The 16,369-nt window shown below is 40.0% G+C and overlaps 3 protein-coding genes and 1 non-coding gene across 6 annotated transcripts; 3 read left to right on the top strand and 1 right to left on the bottom strand.

The window, feature by feature from the left end:
- Positions 1-70: 70 nt before the first annotated feature.
- Positions 71-1,413, bottom strand: LOC129581691 (uncharacterized). Its single transcript, XM_055472903.1, has 3 exons — positions 1,118-1,413; positions 782-990; positions 71-733 (listed from the first exon to the last, which is right to left on the bottom strand). Exons 1-3 carry the CDS (start codon positions 1,161-1,163, stop codon positions 296-298), a joined length of 693 nt encoding a protein of 230 aa, XP_055328878.1. The 5' UTR covers positions 1,164-1,413; the 3' UTR covers positions 71-295.
- Positions 1,414-1,518: 105 nt separating this feature from the next.
- Positions 1,519-3,011, top strand: LOC129582099 (mitotic spindle assembly checkpoint protein MAD2A-like). The gene is made up of 4 exons (XM_055473513.1): positions 1,519-1,723; positions 1,835-1,981; positions 2,096-2,201; positions 2,448-3,011. Exons 1-4 carry the CDS (start codon positions 1,666-1,668, stop codon positions 2,713-2,715), a joined length of 579 nt encoding a protein of 192 aa, XP_055329488.1. The 5' UTR covers positions 1,519-1,665; the 3' UTR covers positions 2,716-3,011.
- A 233-nt stretch (positions 3,012-3,244) lies between these two features.
- Positions 3,245-3,317, top strand: Trnak-cuu (transfer RNA lysine (anticodon CUU)). The gene has a single exon. It is a non-coding gene; the product is annotated as a tRNA-Lys (tRNA).
- Positions 3,318-5,836: 2,519 nt separating this feature from the next.
- Positions 5,837-16,174, top strand: LOC129581736 (core-binding factor subunit beta-like). 3 transcript variants are annotated; one of them, XM_055472955.1, is made up of 5 exons: positions 5,837-6,426; positions 11,930-12,561; positions 12,932-13,054; positions 15,357-15,473; positions 15,632-16,174. In XM_055472955.1, exons 2-5 carry the CDS (start codon positions 12,064-12,066, stop codon positions 15,662-15,664), a joined length of 771 nt encoding a protein of 256 aa, XP_055328930.1. In that variant the 5' UTR covers positions 5,837-6,426; positions 11,930-12,063; the 3' UTR covers positions 15,665-16,174. The 3 variants fall into 3 exon arrangements, with proteins under 3 accessions (XP_055328930.1, XP_055328929.1, XP_055328928.1); XM_055472954.1 differs by lacking the exon at positions 5,837-6,426 and adding an exon at positions 8,601-9,182; XM_055472953.1 differs by lacking the exon at positions 5,837-6,426 and adding an exon at positions 9,546-9,920.
- Positions 16,175-16,369: the final 195 nt, after the last annotated feature.

The raw sequence follows: 16,369 nt of genomic DNA, 5'->3' as shown, positions 1-16,369 counted from the left end.
AAATCATTATGTGAACAAAATACGTAACAAATTAACTCGCCGAGGTACTAGGACACAATAAACGTTCAACTAAAGCACGCTAATTTTTTTGTTCTAAAACTACATTTTGCTCTGAATCATTCGCACGCCACACAACAATTAAGTACGCACAAAGAAAAGAACAACTGTATTATGCTGTACAGAGTACAGTTAAAAACTCAGAATTCCGTTGCGTACTCGCCGCACAGCGCTGTTCCGGGATAGCATAACTGGCAATTCCCATAGTTAACCGTGTGTATTATACTATTATCACAACTCAAACGGCGATATCGCTAGTGCTGCCAGTAGAAGCACTGATGTCTTCAACGGGGGGAAGCACGTTTGCTTTTTTTACAGGTCGTCCTTGGATCTTCACTAATTCTCCATCCTGGTACTCCCTCTTCGAGACACCACCTGAGCCAACTCGAAAAAGTGTTGCGTTTTTATACTCCATTTTTCGTATCCAATACTCGGCACTGCTCTCCGTAGGGATGCCAGTTCGTCGCGCCTCCGCTTCCTTTTCTTTGTTATGCTCAAAAATCAAATGCATAAGACAGCAAAACATCCCTAACACACTGACATTGTATATCCGCCCTAGGATGGTATCCCACTTTTTGGCAGTGGCTAGGGGGATCGGCGCTGTTGTATCGCGAATGAGTTTGCGTAAACGCCAAAAACGATAAATCGGCATATTGTCACGGGACACGGTATCGCACTATAAACAACGGGCAAGTACAAAACACCGATAAACCAATTTTCACTTGTAGTAACGCTTCGGCTTTGGTTCTTCCTCTAAATTCTCGCCAGCCTGAGCGGAATTCGCTGCTCTTTCTTTCTCAAGCGCCTTGCGCTTTCGGTAATCAGAAAACTCCAACGCAGCAGCGATGAAGGGATGCGGCTTTCTGTCTTGGGGTGGGACAAAGTTGGGGTTTTGCTGGATTTTCCACCACACGTAATGAATTAAACCAATACCTAGAGTAAAAATTAAGATGCAAAGTTGTCCAAGTCGTAACCAATCGACTTAACGACGAAATAATCACTGAATTCAAAAGGCCAGGTTACTGTTACTAACACTTTTTGCAACGGAGTCAAAACTCACTTCCTATAGCAATGGGCCAAAAAAGCTTCTCGCTCCAAGAGGACATGGCATTTCAGGATACTGGATCAATCTCTTCAGTGCATCCAATGGTCCCAATGCAATGTTTCAAACAGCTGCTTCATATAAAGATGCCGATCACTTTAGCAAAACGAACTCCCGTTTACTCAAATGTGTTTCTATTTTGCATTCAGACCAGCGATTAATTGTTCAAGGAAAACTCTGGACAACTTGTAATTTTTGACGGTAAAGTAAGAAGGATTTTGAATTTGGAAACAGAAGCCCCAGACGGCAGACCCGTAGGTCCATATTTCTGTGTTTCAAACATGATCGCCTGTGCCGGGCGGTTAAGCAGGAACAGATCAGCTGGCAGCCTGTTCTTTAATTTTTCAGTTTCTAAACTTTTGCAGGTTTTAATTGTACAAAAAATGCCACTTGGTTATTTATGCGACTTGATTTATTATCTTGCTTTTATTGGGCATACAACAACGTTGTAAATGGATGCAGGGCGCTGTTCTCCTAATTTGACAGAGTTATGAGAGCTCGCCAAAATGCAACAATATGAAGTGGGATCCGAAAATGTTGCTGATATTGTGGCGGAATATCTCGGTACGTAGTGCTGGTGGAATACTTATTTGCTTTAACTTGCCACCATTTGCAAGCTTTTTTGCAAGATGTTATGAAAAATCAAGTACGTACTTTAGTTGCTTAAAATCGTAGAGTATGCCATTCAGCACATTCTGTGCACCAGGATGGTGTACCCGAAATCATCGTTTATGGAAGTACATAAATTCAGTATGAGTTTGGAAGTCCTGAAGGATCCACATTTAAAGGTGTATGTCGATCGGAATATCAAGAAAGCTAGAGGTAAAAACCGTAAGATGGCCCTTGACCTGACTGACAAAAGTAGCAGTTTGAACTGGAAGGAATAAGTTAGCATTGCACTGATGGGTAGAAATCTTTTCTTTGTTGCATTTCCAGATTTGTTGGCCAGTGGACATCTGCAACGGTGTGTCCTTGTCATTGCAAAGATCAGTACGGGCGAAGTAGTGGAAAGATGGCAATTTTCGATGGATGACTCAAACAGGTTATGAAAAAAATTGCGTAGTCGAACTAACATCTCGTTAGAAACGTTTTTTGTTGATGCGCGCTTTTTGGATTGTTTCTAATGTTTGCGTACTTTTAAAAACTGTAAATACTGCCCGGGTGCAAGAAGAGTGAGGATACAGATACATTCTCTTGCATATTCGGCAATACATACGTGCTGTTCGAGCTGCATTAATTTTTGTGATAGTGTGTAACATGGCTTTAACTTGATATTTAAAATTAATAGCGGCATGGTTACCGATCTGCCCAACTTGCACAACAAGATAACTCAGTCGCTCAAGCAAGTCGGAGTGTGCTTCCTTCCGCCATTGGATGCGGATTGTTCGTTCAAAATTTTGCTTTATACGGATAAAAGCGCAAAGTCCTTAGGTGAATCTCTTACCAACATCCATCCCCATCTAATTTTACATGGTAGTGGTGACAGTTTGGAAATGCGCTCTGTTGACTTTCCACGTTGGCGGCTTCATACCGCTGTCTCTTATTTCTCCCCATAAGGATCTGGAACTTCCGTGGTTTATGCTCCCATTTTATTTCATTTTTGTGATTTATTTTTGTGTATATGCGAGATCGATGTGTTCGCATTGGCTGCATAGTGGAATTGTTTGAAACTCTGTATTTTTTCAGTATTTTGCACTTAGGGACATGTTCATTTTATGTGTGCTGATTTCCGTCGGATTTACTATCCACATGATCACTTGCGATAGATTTTCGTGACCGATAAAATTTGTAATCTGTGTACGGTACACTCTGTTTGCCTCTGTTACCTTACTGGTTAAGAATAAAAACTGGATTCATGTTAAAGTAAGACCTATTCCGAAATTTAAATGGGCGGCGGATACGGAAACGCGTCGAAACTCAGCGTCCGGCTTTTTTACTTACAGTAAGTGCTAAACTGACCGCAAGGCGCAAGTAACAGCAAGTATCGTACACTCAGACGGGCCAGACCCACAAGCCGGAGAAGCTGGTAGCAAAATACGCCTGTATCTTTGTACCGCAATGGCCTTAAAGCGTTATAAGGGATTAGCCCGCCTAGCTCAGTCGGTAGAGCGTGAGACTCTTAATCTCAATGTCGGGGGTTCGAGCCCCCCGGTGGGCGACTTTTTGCCCCGTTTTTTTTTTGTTTTTTTTTCGCATTAGAACCATTTGAAAATGAGAATTTGTTGCAGTTTCATTTGTGGTATTACCTGACAGCTTTAACAATTAACTGCAGTGGGCCTAGTCCTAGTGGCCACACTATCCAATTTAACGCATTTTAAAACGAGATTAAACCGGTATAGCACTGATATTATAGCATGTAAACATCAGTTCCCCTTGGTTAAAGATAACTATTGGCAACCTGTTGTGAAAATTACCAATATATCTATATTTACATTTTGCAGTAATTTGCTAGAAGATGCACTATGACGGTACGACCCGGTAAAACTTTTATCTGATGAACTTCCATCTTTTTCTCGATGAGGGTGACAACGGGATTGCAGATTCCGAACAAAACTGTATGGCAAATGCAGTGGTCACTGGTCCGTGCCTTAAAAGAACTATGATAATTTGTACAAAACAGTCTGATGTAGAAGTACTTACTGCATGCTCCTGTACATGTGCAGGACTCACCACCGGAACCAGTAAACTTGCAGTACAATAAATGCAATGATGCACAGCACTTTATTTTATTTACAAGCATACATGTTGATTTTATTATAAATATAGGTACGAGTACAACTGAATTTCGGGTGAAACTACGAAACAGAATAGAACTATTCTTCTTTATTTTCTATGAGTACCAGCACCTGAGTTAATTCGGGCGTACACTTCAGGTAAACAGAAAGATTACTGTTAATAATATAATCCTCCTGTGCCGGATGTTTGCGTTAATATCTATAGTAAGTAATAAAATTCGTTAAGGTACGAAACCCGATCGATCTGGAACGACATTGAAAAATCTCACTATAATAGTCAGCCAGCATATAAAAAATACGGTCTTGTATAGCTGATTGTGAATGATGCACGAAACAAATCTGGTGGAGGCAGCCAGTAATCTATCCAATAAATACTTTTGCACGCATATCTATATTTTTCTGTGGAATCGAAAAACGACTGTCAGCGATCGAATAATTATTATATCGGCAGCAATAACTTGAAATTTGCTTACATAAGCGTCTAGTCAAAGTAAGTTAAGGAACGAAAAATTGGTGGTGATCCAAACCACCGAATTAACCTTGAGAGCTCGACGCAAGCTGTACGCCAACCACGGCTGAATATTTTAACCGCAAATTCCTCGCAAAGGTACAAACAAAATACATTTTATGTCAGTTGCAGTATTCAGTACAAACCGGAAGGGTCGGGAATTCTGCCATATGTTGCCACAAGTGCTTTAAGTAGATACATATACATATGCAGGAGAATTTCCCGGTACCATACAGCATTTTGTGTTGTTTGCTGAAAGGTACAACACGGAACCGGTACGCAACCACAAGACCTTCTGCAGAACTTGCAAGGTGGCTTATTTGATTAAATAAATCAGCGGATGGAAAGAACGACATTGCGGTTTTCGTGGTCGAATAGCAGTGGTAATTTTTGCTGGATATGGCAATGTATACCGCGGTTGTGCAGCAGGACCTTTGTGGGTGCCAGTGCCAATGGTACTAAAATGAGTAAAATCCGATCACTACGGGTACAGTGAGGAGGTACGTCGCAGCCGATGTTCGATATGCAGTTTACAAATTTTACAAGTTGACCAATTTAGGTAAACAACTAAGTCTGGCTCATTTTAAATTAATAGCATTCGTTCTGTTTTAAAACAAGTTGAATTAATTCTTTATCTATCTGAAACTGAAAGAAATAATAGTCTTCACAGTATCACCACGACGGTTATCTGTAGTTCGCTAGTTTGTATGCATTTACAATATTTTGCACAGTATAATACTACGACTGAGATCGATAAATATAATTAATTTAGTATATACAGTTACTTTAAATATCCTACATATACTAGTATATACGCGACACAATATAGTATACTGCGCCGCGTGCGTGTAAAGTTGTAAACCGCCTAGCGGAATGTGAACGGCCTGACTTCTCCAGAATTGCATTAATATATTTTCTTTTGTTTCTTTTAAGTTTCACCCTAGGATGCTTTGAAGCAATATAATATTACAACCATCAATGCTTTGGTAAATTTGCTTATAGGTCTATTCAGTTTATAATTATGGCGCAGTATACTATATAAGCCTCGAGAATGTTACGCTTGCGCACACACTGATGTATCCAATTAACATTTGCGGAAAAGCTACGAGAAATTTTTGACGTATCTTCACGATTTTGGCAGAGTCGTTTAATCCAGTCCTAACGTCAAAGATTACGTACCGCGAATTTGTTTTCGTTGATACAGTACCTGCATTATTAGCGCAACATACACACAAAACTATGCCAAATACATATCTGCCAATGCGCGTGAGGCGGAAGTCTGTGTGCCACTAGCGTGCAATGCAGCAGACAGCCTTTGAATGTCGGCACTCAACATCAGAAGCATAGAGCATACTGAAAATCAACCGCAAGTTTTTTCCTTCCAACCACATTTAGCCTTCCTTCTGCCATAACTGGTGGCTAATGTCGGCATTATTGTTATTATTATAATCATGTAGAACGGCTTGTGGTTTTTCGTGTTAACCGCTTGTCGCAACGTCACTTACCCCAGCCAAAGCGTCTAGCAGCGATGTTCATTACCGAAACGCAACATTCATTCCGCCGGGTCTTCTTGTTCGACAACAGTCTGGCTTTATAACTGTCAACTCTATACGTGCCTGCACACTGGAGAACCTGTTGATCAACGCTTCTTGTTTGTGATCGTTCCTGCTGATCACAAATATGCCTCGATACAAAATGCTTCTGGATATATATTCTGCATTTATCCGACTTCATGGCACACGGAATTATCCCTGAGGATTTACACTGTGATATTATATGCACTGAGTTGGTACTGCTTGTAATGTTATCCGCTGACCAGGGCGTCAACTGACCACTACAACTGCATAAGCATTATCACCTCTATAATCGATCTACAACGCAGGATCTGTATGGGAATTGTGTTTTGAGTGTAATTGCTGTTGTTCTGTATTTATGGCCAGCCGCACCTTGATGACATCAAGCAGTGAGGAATTTGTGACATCGAAGACTTCAAACACGACTCTGCATCCAGTCCATCAACCTCGGTAAGATGGATGTTTAATCTAAAACTGCTCTGTCAGCACAACTAGTTAACGTTTCATCCGGTAGAAATTTTATTTGGTTTAACATCGCGTTTTCTTTGCATTTGAAATACAGAAATTCTCCGTCATCCATTCGAAGTAGGTATCGCATACATTGTATCGTTAAGGTCTTCGATCCGTAACCACTTCAAGCTAAACGGTTTTATTTTATTACAAATACTCTTTTACGCTTTTATTTAAAGTCACCCTTTTGGACTTTTGGTATAATTTTAGCATTATTATCAGGCAATTATATTTGTGGATTTTGATGAGCGCCACGAAATAACTGATCATCCTTATTCTTTGTATAGAAATACGCATCGTACTAATCGGATATTACTTTTTATTTATGATGAGATGTTGAAAAATATGCTTATGTATATCGCTGATACTGATTTAGCACAACGGCACTGTATGGGCTAGCAATTGCTTCTTGTTCCGGCAGATCGTGACTGCATAGTGCATACCGTACGCTACAGTTCCGCACGTTGTGGTACCACGCATGTATGGACATAAGTTCTCACTCTAATTTTTTTGACCGTTGTCTTTTAGTGTTTTGCACAGTTATATTCTGCATTTAACGGTAAGGTACACTAAGCTGGCCACCGGAAGGCCAAACTTCCACAGTTCCACTCTTGCGTGTCTTAATGAAACGCAAAACAAACTTAGCGCACTCGTATACCAGATAGAAACCTAAAATTAAAAAAAAATTTTCAGTTTTCTTTTTCTAATCCTTATCTATGTAATTATGTAGTTCATAGGTGTTCTCCTTAACTTATTAGCAGCATGGCGTTAAATATGCGGAGTTCAGAAGCATACATGCGTGGCGCGTGGATGCGCAAAAAACCAACGTAGAGTTTTTTTCCAAAAAAACTTACGGTTTATACGATGTTGATTTGTTTAACCGTACTTTTAATTGGTTCAGAAAATTTGTGATTTTAAATCTAGTTTTTACAAGAAATTCTCTTAATCCTGGGACATAAAAACCATGTTTTCTGTTTGAACATTTTTATGTAAGATTTAACATCAAAACATTTCTACACACTTCAGATACGAGTACGCTTATTTAATTTTGCATTCAAGTACACATGTGCACGCTAAAGATACCTACCAAGTATTTGTTGCACAAAAACACCAAGCACGAACAAAACAGTTCAACATAAGCATAAATTCTACTGAGTAGAAACTCTTAAAACTATTGGTTTGGAAACTTTATCTTTTTAAAACCGTGGTTTAGGATTTGAAAACGGTCATGGTCATAATAAATCATCCATCTAGCTGTTAGTCGGTAACTGAGATTTTTGCTCCGATATCGGCTAATGATGGGGCATATCTTAGCAAAACCGAGCGGCTGTAAAAGCCTGTTTGTTATGAAACTACTCGTCCAGGAGTTACGATAAAAGAACTTTTTGCGAATGTTTTGCCAAATATACCAGGGCATGATAGCCATTATGCGCAGCTATATTATTGAGAAATTGCATTTTTACAATTATTCACATGTTTAGTGTACTCACAGATATGATCAATTATTTGTTTTTCCAGTTTTGGAAGATTGTTTCTTTACTGTGTACACCTTCTATAGAAATTTTTACCGCTCATTAAAGCCTTGTCCAAGTAAACTTAATTTGAACGTGGTAATTGTTCACAAATTGCACTTTCAAAGAGGAGCAAAATAATATACTTTAATTTAATCACACGCAAATTACAAGTATCTGTAGTAGTACAGAAACCGCAGAAACTGACAAGAAATAAAAAATGTAGAAACCCAGAAAAAAGTGCCGGTCACATTATAATGACAAACAATTTTAGTTGGTGTTAGGCACAGTAAATTATGGGCATATTCTCCGTCGTCGGTAGAAGTAGGCATCGGCTACATCAACGCATAATACAAAGTAAACTCCACAATAACATGAAGCTAGTATGAAAATTCTGATAATTTTTAGGATGACTAACACCGCAGTTTAAGTTTTCTTCTTCGTTTGTTCTAATTCGCATTCCAAGAAAGATAGATTAGCGATCATTATGGCGGGGGCGCTTATCAGTTTCCTCTGCCGTAGCGCTCGTCTGGTAGCGTAAGCCCATGTAAACAAATCGACTGCGTCTATTACTCATTGACGGCTCGCCAACGTACACTCCTTGATTTTGTCTGATTCACACAGACCAGCAAGAGACAACCAGAGCGGTCTGACTCACAATCGTAAAGCAAGCGGCTTGGCTTTTGGCAGAACGTAGACCGTTATTCTACCATTGTAGTTTGTAGCCGCAATTGGCCTGTACTGGGCATATGATAATGATCTCATCGGGTTTTTAACGACTGGTCGCGTGTGCCCTCATCAGTTCGCGTTCCCACAGGACTGCCTTGAGGTGCGCATGCCTGTACAAAAGACCAAAGTGAATCACATACGATACGTTTCCAAACCCACTTTCTCCTACTGATTGGCTGCCCATGGACGATCGATCACGTCAACACTTGGTGACGGAGCTTTGATTTCAATATTACTATTCAGTTTACCGATTACAGCTCTTTTTGGATATCGTATCAAAATTCTTTAACGTGATTTTACTGAATACAGCAAATTCTTTTAAGGGAGTCTGTTTAAAAGCTGTTTGTATGGACAGCTGCAATTATTGCCAAACAAAATTAATAATATGCATCTGGGAATAATCTGTTGAGTTGCCGCCTACCGGCTGGTGCTACCGCATTTACTCGTATCGTTCAGGTAAGCGTAATATTGATATTACATTATTCTGATTGTAAATTTGATCGTGTAATTGCACATCCCTTGTACTTTAGGACATTATATATTCCATCTTTTGATGACTAATTTCTTTTTCTGGTTTCCATATGTGCATCCTGGTAGATCATGGTACATTGTAATCATATTATTTTTAATAATGCCCTTTATCTAATGTAAACAAATGTAAATTACTTTGTATGTTTGATTTCGTATGGCTGCGCCAAGTTAGTTAAACTTAAGTCGGGATGACTCGTTGTGAGATAAATTAAATGGCGGGGTATCGCCTCTCTTAGAGTATGGCTTTCAAAACATGCTAGATCATGTTGCAATATTTCCAGATAACCGTAGAGGTGTATACAATACATGACTGTACTATACTGTAGCGATTAGCGCACTTACTAACACGCGTGCAGGAAATGTAGTGTTCTTGCACTAAGGGTCATTTGGTACTTCTTTAACATTTGTCAGTTTGGCTAAATCTCTGGCATTGCTTGATACAGATTTTTGAAATCTTTTACCTATTTCCTTTTTGGAATGCATTTTAATCAAGAAAATCCCAGTTCTTTCTCGGAACCTGGCCAATCTGTATAATATTAATTTTGTGAATCTGTGAATTGTGACCTATTGGCTTACAGAAAATCGTTTGTGAAACCAGTTTATTTCTTTGTGCTCACCAGTTTTTGGATTTGCTGGTTTCTCATTGCAGCAGCAGTTCTCTTAGTAAGTACAATACCTTTGTATAAGAGGTGTTTAGGACCTTTAATTACTTTGGTACTACGTAGTACGTACTACTGCAGTCATTAAATTTAAAAAATGTAATTTCTTGAAATTTGTCGGGGATTGGGAACTTAGCTTAGAGAACAATCTTTCGAAAAATTAATACTTTAGCAGCAATACAGATATAGCTATTACCAAAATATGACTGGCTCAGCATAGATTTATTCATCGCTGTTGTGAGAATTAAGTAACGTTTTGGTTTGGATCCTTGTCAGTTGCACTTGAAAGTTGTGCTCCGTCTCCTCCGTGCTAAATTAAATATCTGGGAACAGAGAATATTCGCATTACATAATACAATGAATAACTACAATTTAACTATAATAAAAGTCCATGGTTCACGAGTGGAAAACCTTCTCTGGGTGCAGTTCTTTATTCAGGTACTTGTATAAATCAACTCCAGTATATATTGCTTGGATTTGCGTAAGAAGCCATCGAAGTGATTTATTTGTACAAATAGAGTACTTACCTTAGACTACTATAGAATTAAATGGATTGTCCGCGCGTACTATAGTTATGTGATAAAATCTCGCATCTGTTTGCGACAGATTATGCCTTTGACAATTAATTAAACTACCTCCTAATTGCGGCTTCAGTGCGTATTTGTTTCCGTAAATTTCATGGCACATACTGCACAACGATGTTATCATCTCTGAGTTGCCGCGTCGCTTTGCAAAGTGCCAAAACTTCACAGATTGTATTAAATAAATTCCGCTTATTTTCTCATTTTCTATAAAATGTTCCGGTGTACCTTGGTACCCGTAATGCTGGAATTGGCGTACATCCAGTCATTACGCTCTCATTCTTAGCGTGTTTTAGCTTATGTGAGAAATCTGGCTATTTTTTGTTGTTGAAGGAATAAGAATTCAAAAATAAAAAATAAAAGTATGCAATAAATTACAATCTGCGACTTTTTAGTGGTTTTTTATTGTAATGCATAGCCTTACGGAATACACGTCGCTCGGTTAACGTTGTGGTTCTTATTTCTTCTCGCATTTATCTAATCGTGCGGTTGGCGAGAACCTTTATCCTATACACATTTGCGTAATTAGGACGATGCTCTTTTCAGTTTGGAACTTAGAACTCTATGATATCGATAGCATTATGGTTAGCCGCTGCTTACGTAATTTTTATATTTGCATTATCTTACTTCATTTGCGGTAACACAGGAGATGCTGCTCTGCTTGTCGAATACTCAAGGCACATTGTCATCGCTCAAAACTTTACACAAACCATTGACGTATGCGTCCGAATATTTGTATCATTGCTGCAACTGGTTGACGTTAATAACAACAATTGTGTCATTAATAAAGTATTAACTAAAGGTCACTAAGGCGATCCGGCCGTCACGGGCCTCCAGCTGTGAAATTAAAAGGTAACTTAAGTCGATAATCGAAGAATTCGTGGCGGATATGTTTTTACATATGTCCGTGCATCTGAACTTAGTTAGGAATTTCAAAATAATAGTCGAACTATGAATTTTCCCAAGGAATTAGGTGATTCTTTGTTCTTACGCTCGCTTACAGGCTCGCGTACGTATATGATGACCACATTAGTCATCGACTCATCGTAATAATCTTACTACTTTGCACATAATATAAACTGTTTGTTTACACGAATCGAAGAAGGCTTTGCTAAGACAGCTGATTGGTCAAAGTGGTGCTTGGTTTCGGAAGCACTGGTGGTTCGGTTCATTAAATTGGCGAGGACGTTCAGTGTACCGTATGGCGTTCCGCATAATTCATGAAGGACAAACGAAGTATACAGAACTCAGTCTAGTTCACAATCTACGTTTGCTTGACACTATCTACCGGATGTATAGTTGCATTTTTACGTATGTCGTCGTCTGCCAAGTTTGCTGTTTTAATCCTTCAAACGTACGACAAAGATTGTGCACATCAGATACACACACCCAGCAAACCGTGACCTTTTGCATGACTGCCGTATTTTTGTAGGTCTTTCCTCTCCAGTTTGAATTTTTTTTCCTGCATCGACTGTGATATCGTCCGCCGAATTTGTCGACCAATTGCACATCATATTGTTGAAGTGAAGTCTCGTCTTGTTCGTACAGCTTTGGCCAGCCTTGTTAATGCCTCATCCCAGGATGTGTCCGGATTTCTATGACGGTGCAGTGGCCGCCGCACTGATCGAAGCTGAAGAAGCCGGTATTGGTTCGGATAGTAGTACGAGCGGATCCGTGGGTCCGGTCGATCTGACCTCCGCCTACTGCTCACCCTTTCGCCACGTCTGGCCGCGTGGCCTTATTCCTGGTGCAGCGACATCGCCGGCTGGCATTTCCCGTCGGGACTCGTATGCGGCTGCAGTTCATGCGCAGGCTGATTCTGGCACACTCGTCGATCCGAATGCCGCCTGGCGCAAACCATTAGCCAGTCAGAAACACGGCACAAAATTCTCTGGAATGCCCAGAGTGGTGGAAAACCAAAGAGATAAGTTTGAGAATGATCCGTTACTGCGGCGGCTGAATCGGGAAGTAGAGGTCAGGTACGCCGGAGTCCCCTTTGAGCGGCCGATTGAGCAGCGTCGACAGGCCTTCGAACGGGACGTGGAACGAGGATCTCTCCTTGTGGTAAGCGAGAAGCAGTGCGGATCTTTGTGCATGATGATGCAGCTCGAGTCTTACGAAGAGAAAATAGAAAGTGCATTGTATATGGTTTCGGTCACAAAATCTTGCGTTAATTGTACTATTAATTTCTGTTTCTGTATTGTATTACGCGACAATGGTTGCACATAGTACAAATATGCGCATGTGGTAATTACATATGTAATTGCTAGTACAGTAATTTAATAGCAGCGACCGACTGATCAGTAACAGTGATGCACCGCATAATTACGAGTACGTACTCACGGAGCAGTCATGTTTTATCGTGAACCGCTCGATTTTTAAGAGCATTCAAATACTATTAAACGCAAATGGAATTGAATAATCGTCTTTTTAGAGCGTAGTTTCCTCTGGAATACATTTTGTATTGGCATTCCATACAACTCGCGACGTTCCAGAAGCTGGCTCAAGCCATGATATGCAGCGCGATCTCTCTCTCGCGGAAATCCGCAACAATCAGGTACGGAAAACAAACATAAGTGCTGCATTAGTTTTTAGTGGCTTCTAAGCTAATAATTAAGGAAGGATTATGTGCTCCGAGAAAGATTATTGGTGTTACTGTCATAACTTGTAGCCAACCCTAATGGCTAGCGCCTCATGTATTGTATGCGAAAGGTGACCTTTCCCGATATCTCCGGTTTTACCGTGGCTACGCGAACAAATGCTGCTTAAATTTCTCTAGCCCACTCGGGGCAACATACCGTAGTGCTGATTCAGGTGAAACAACAAAAGACTTTAGCAAACGACAATTTGTGTGAATAATTATTGAAAAAATGAGTAATGCATAACGTTTTACTGCTGGTAAACCAGTGTTTTCGAGGCCAGACATTGCTATCGACCACTTTAATTTGCGGAGATGGTAGCATGCGGCACAGCTGCGTAAGGTGACGCATCGTGGCGCACCTTTAATTTTTTACGAGTAATTATTTGTGTGGTTGTCCAATCTTGCTTAACACAACAAAACTAACCGTATAAACGATTCGTCATCGAAATGTGTTTCTATATACGGATTTTAGAGTATAAAGAGATCGGTTAATCCATAAACTGCTACCAGTCAAACAGTCCGAGTCGGAAAGGTAAGCGCTAGCCTAACAACGATCCATCAGTAAATTAAATGGTGCAACCAGGTACCGTTACAGATGTCGCAGCATATTGCAAAATGCAAAGTAATTATGCCGAGATGTAGTGAGTTCTGTTCTTCGCTGATCATGAAATTGTGCACCCCGTTTTCACATTGCTTTGTCTTCCTGGTTAGAAGTTGACGTTGCATAAAAGTATAGCTTTACTACTAACTGAAATGCGCGCAGGTGCATGCAAAGGTCACACTTTCCGCAACGTGGCCCGTAATGCGCCGTTGGCGTCAACGAGCTAGTTACAAGTAAGCAGAGGGAATCAAAACTTGATCTGTTTGTCGACACCTTTTAAGCGCTATCAAATCGAACGAAACCGTCTTTGAAGTCACATATGTATGGGCCGTACAGCTGGACGATTTTAATCGATAATCATTACTGCTGAATAACAACTGGAGAAACAGGGGACGTCCAGGGCAAAATCAATGAACTGTACACGCGAGTGCGCTGGTTTTTCGATCCAAGCGCAACTAATAGCGCTAGCGGATCAAGTGACGGCTCGTGACTGGCATTGAGCTTTTGGTACTAAACACATAATGCTGCAGTTTGATTTTAGCTCTGATTATAGTTATGCTCTTAAGTTTTACCATTAGTGTTCACAATAAAAAAATTTTAAAATCAGTACTTTATTCATATAACTTTTTGCGTTCTTTTTATCTGTGGAACGAGCGCCGATAATAATCGAATTAATTAATCACTGCCCAGTAATAATGTTAGCCGAATCGAACTATTGTGATCTAACAATTTCAGATCAAAAGATGGTCGTTTGCATTATTAGTTTGCAAGTTTACGAGTATTACTGAATTCAACACACATTAAAATGTGTCTGTCTACAAGACTGGTGCTTACAAATCCACAAGTGACGTCTGCTGAAAATGAAGCTAATGCTTGCCACCCTTAGGGGCAAACGCAGTCGAAGCTATTACAGCCGGCAGCATCTTGCTTTTTATCCCGAAATCAGTTTATCTGTACAAGTACGTATTTAAGCGCACATGCACCATAAGGTTATCTGAAAAATCAGTAATTTGTAACGGTTTAGTGATCACAGGCTTCGCAGCTGGATGAATGAATGAAAGTTAGTGTTATCATGAACGGTGGATACTGGACAGTGTCGTAGATTAATATTTAACTCGAAAGTGGAAACTGGTCGAAAATTATACCTGACCATGTACCACCTGCTGCTCATGTTTAGAAGTATGCTTACTCTATCTTTGCAGCGTCTCCTTTTTAATTTTTATGTGCACTGTGTAGTTTTGTTACTGAATTGAAAAAGCTTATTATCAAGGGACATTTCTTTGTTCCTGTAAATTACAGCATTTGAACCGCCCGATTGCTCCACATTTATACACAAATTCTCTTCCTGCTGTTTGATTTGAGCAGTACGGTTTATAATACAGTGTTAACTTCAAGGGAACTGAAAATTTTGATGCAAGTGTTTCGCGCTGCGGAAATGCAATGAGGATTGTCACTCACGCGCCGGATGCCGTATGGCGCCATACAAAACATGGTCCCTAATTTCGTCCCATAGCTATAGGTCCCAACGGGAACACACACTTACAACGGGGCTATATTCAGACTGTCGATCGCTTTATCGCTCATAAATTTTTAACAAAGGCTTACTGTATATTACAGCTACTACTTCGTGCCCGAATGATCCTTAATGGAGTGTGCGTGATTTGGACCGGTCATATTGATATGCAAACTCTGGATGGCCTCGGGCGAATCGAATTTGACACTGCGACAGCCGAGGTATGGACAGCGACATTCAGATTACATTCACGCGTGCAATATTAACGTATTATAAAAGACTCCCTAATTAATCCACTGCAACCGTTTTTTATCGTAATCATTACTCTTTGTACTTTATTTGCATTACATATACAATAGCATTTTTTTAAAAATTTCAGACGGAATCCCTTAGGCTACCTCGGGCGCTGTAGTGGAGAAATTATACATATCAACAAGTTTTATTTCTTTTGGATGTGATACAGTTACGGTGGAGAGCGGAAGCAGTCTTTGTGCCCTCGTTACTTACTTCGCAATGGACCCTTCACGTGGTTTCACGCTCTCGAAACGGGTTACAGTTGACTTTTCTGTACGCGGGACAGCACACGCATTTACGAAAACTAAAGTACTTCGCATATATATTAATAAGGAATTACTTATCGATGTGAGTAACAATGCTTTATAGTCAATTGCACTGTCGATACATGCACTGTTACTGGATACATCAGAATAATTATACGAGCTCGTGTACAATGAGTTTACTTTATTCTACAAAGCCAGACTGTTATACCATGCATACGCAAAATGTTGATGGTTCATGTGCTGAATCTGTCAATGTCAATAATTTGCTGCTTAACTGTCACAGTTTTTTCGGGCATTCCTACCTGGAGCTGGCATCAGCTACTGAGGCTCACGTTGTACGTTGCTAGTAAAGATGGCGGGAATACCGGGAATAGAAGGGCAAAAGCAGACTATCAACAAAACATTAATTCACTTGGCACTGCAGTAGAAAAAATAATGGGACTTATTTTTACCGTTTAAATATGCATGTGTAACCGTCACATAATGTACAGTAAAAAAGACCTCAAAAGCTGTGGGAAATTTTGCATAAAAAACACCTCACAAGCTGTGGGAAATTT

The sequence above is a fragment of the Paramacrobiotus metropolitanus genome, unplaced genomic scaffold, assembly GCF_019649055.1.
Source record: "Paramacrobiotus metropolitanus isolate TYO unplaced genomic scaffold, Prichtersi_v1.0 Parri_scaffold0000006, whole genome shotgun sequence".
Lineage (NCBI taxonomy): Eukaryota > Metazoa > Tardigrada > Eutardigrada > Parachela > Macrobiotidae > Paramacrobiotus > Paramacrobiotus metropolitanus.
Note: the sequence above shows the minus strand (reverse complement) of the source record. Positions and strands in the feature narration are given on the sequence as shown.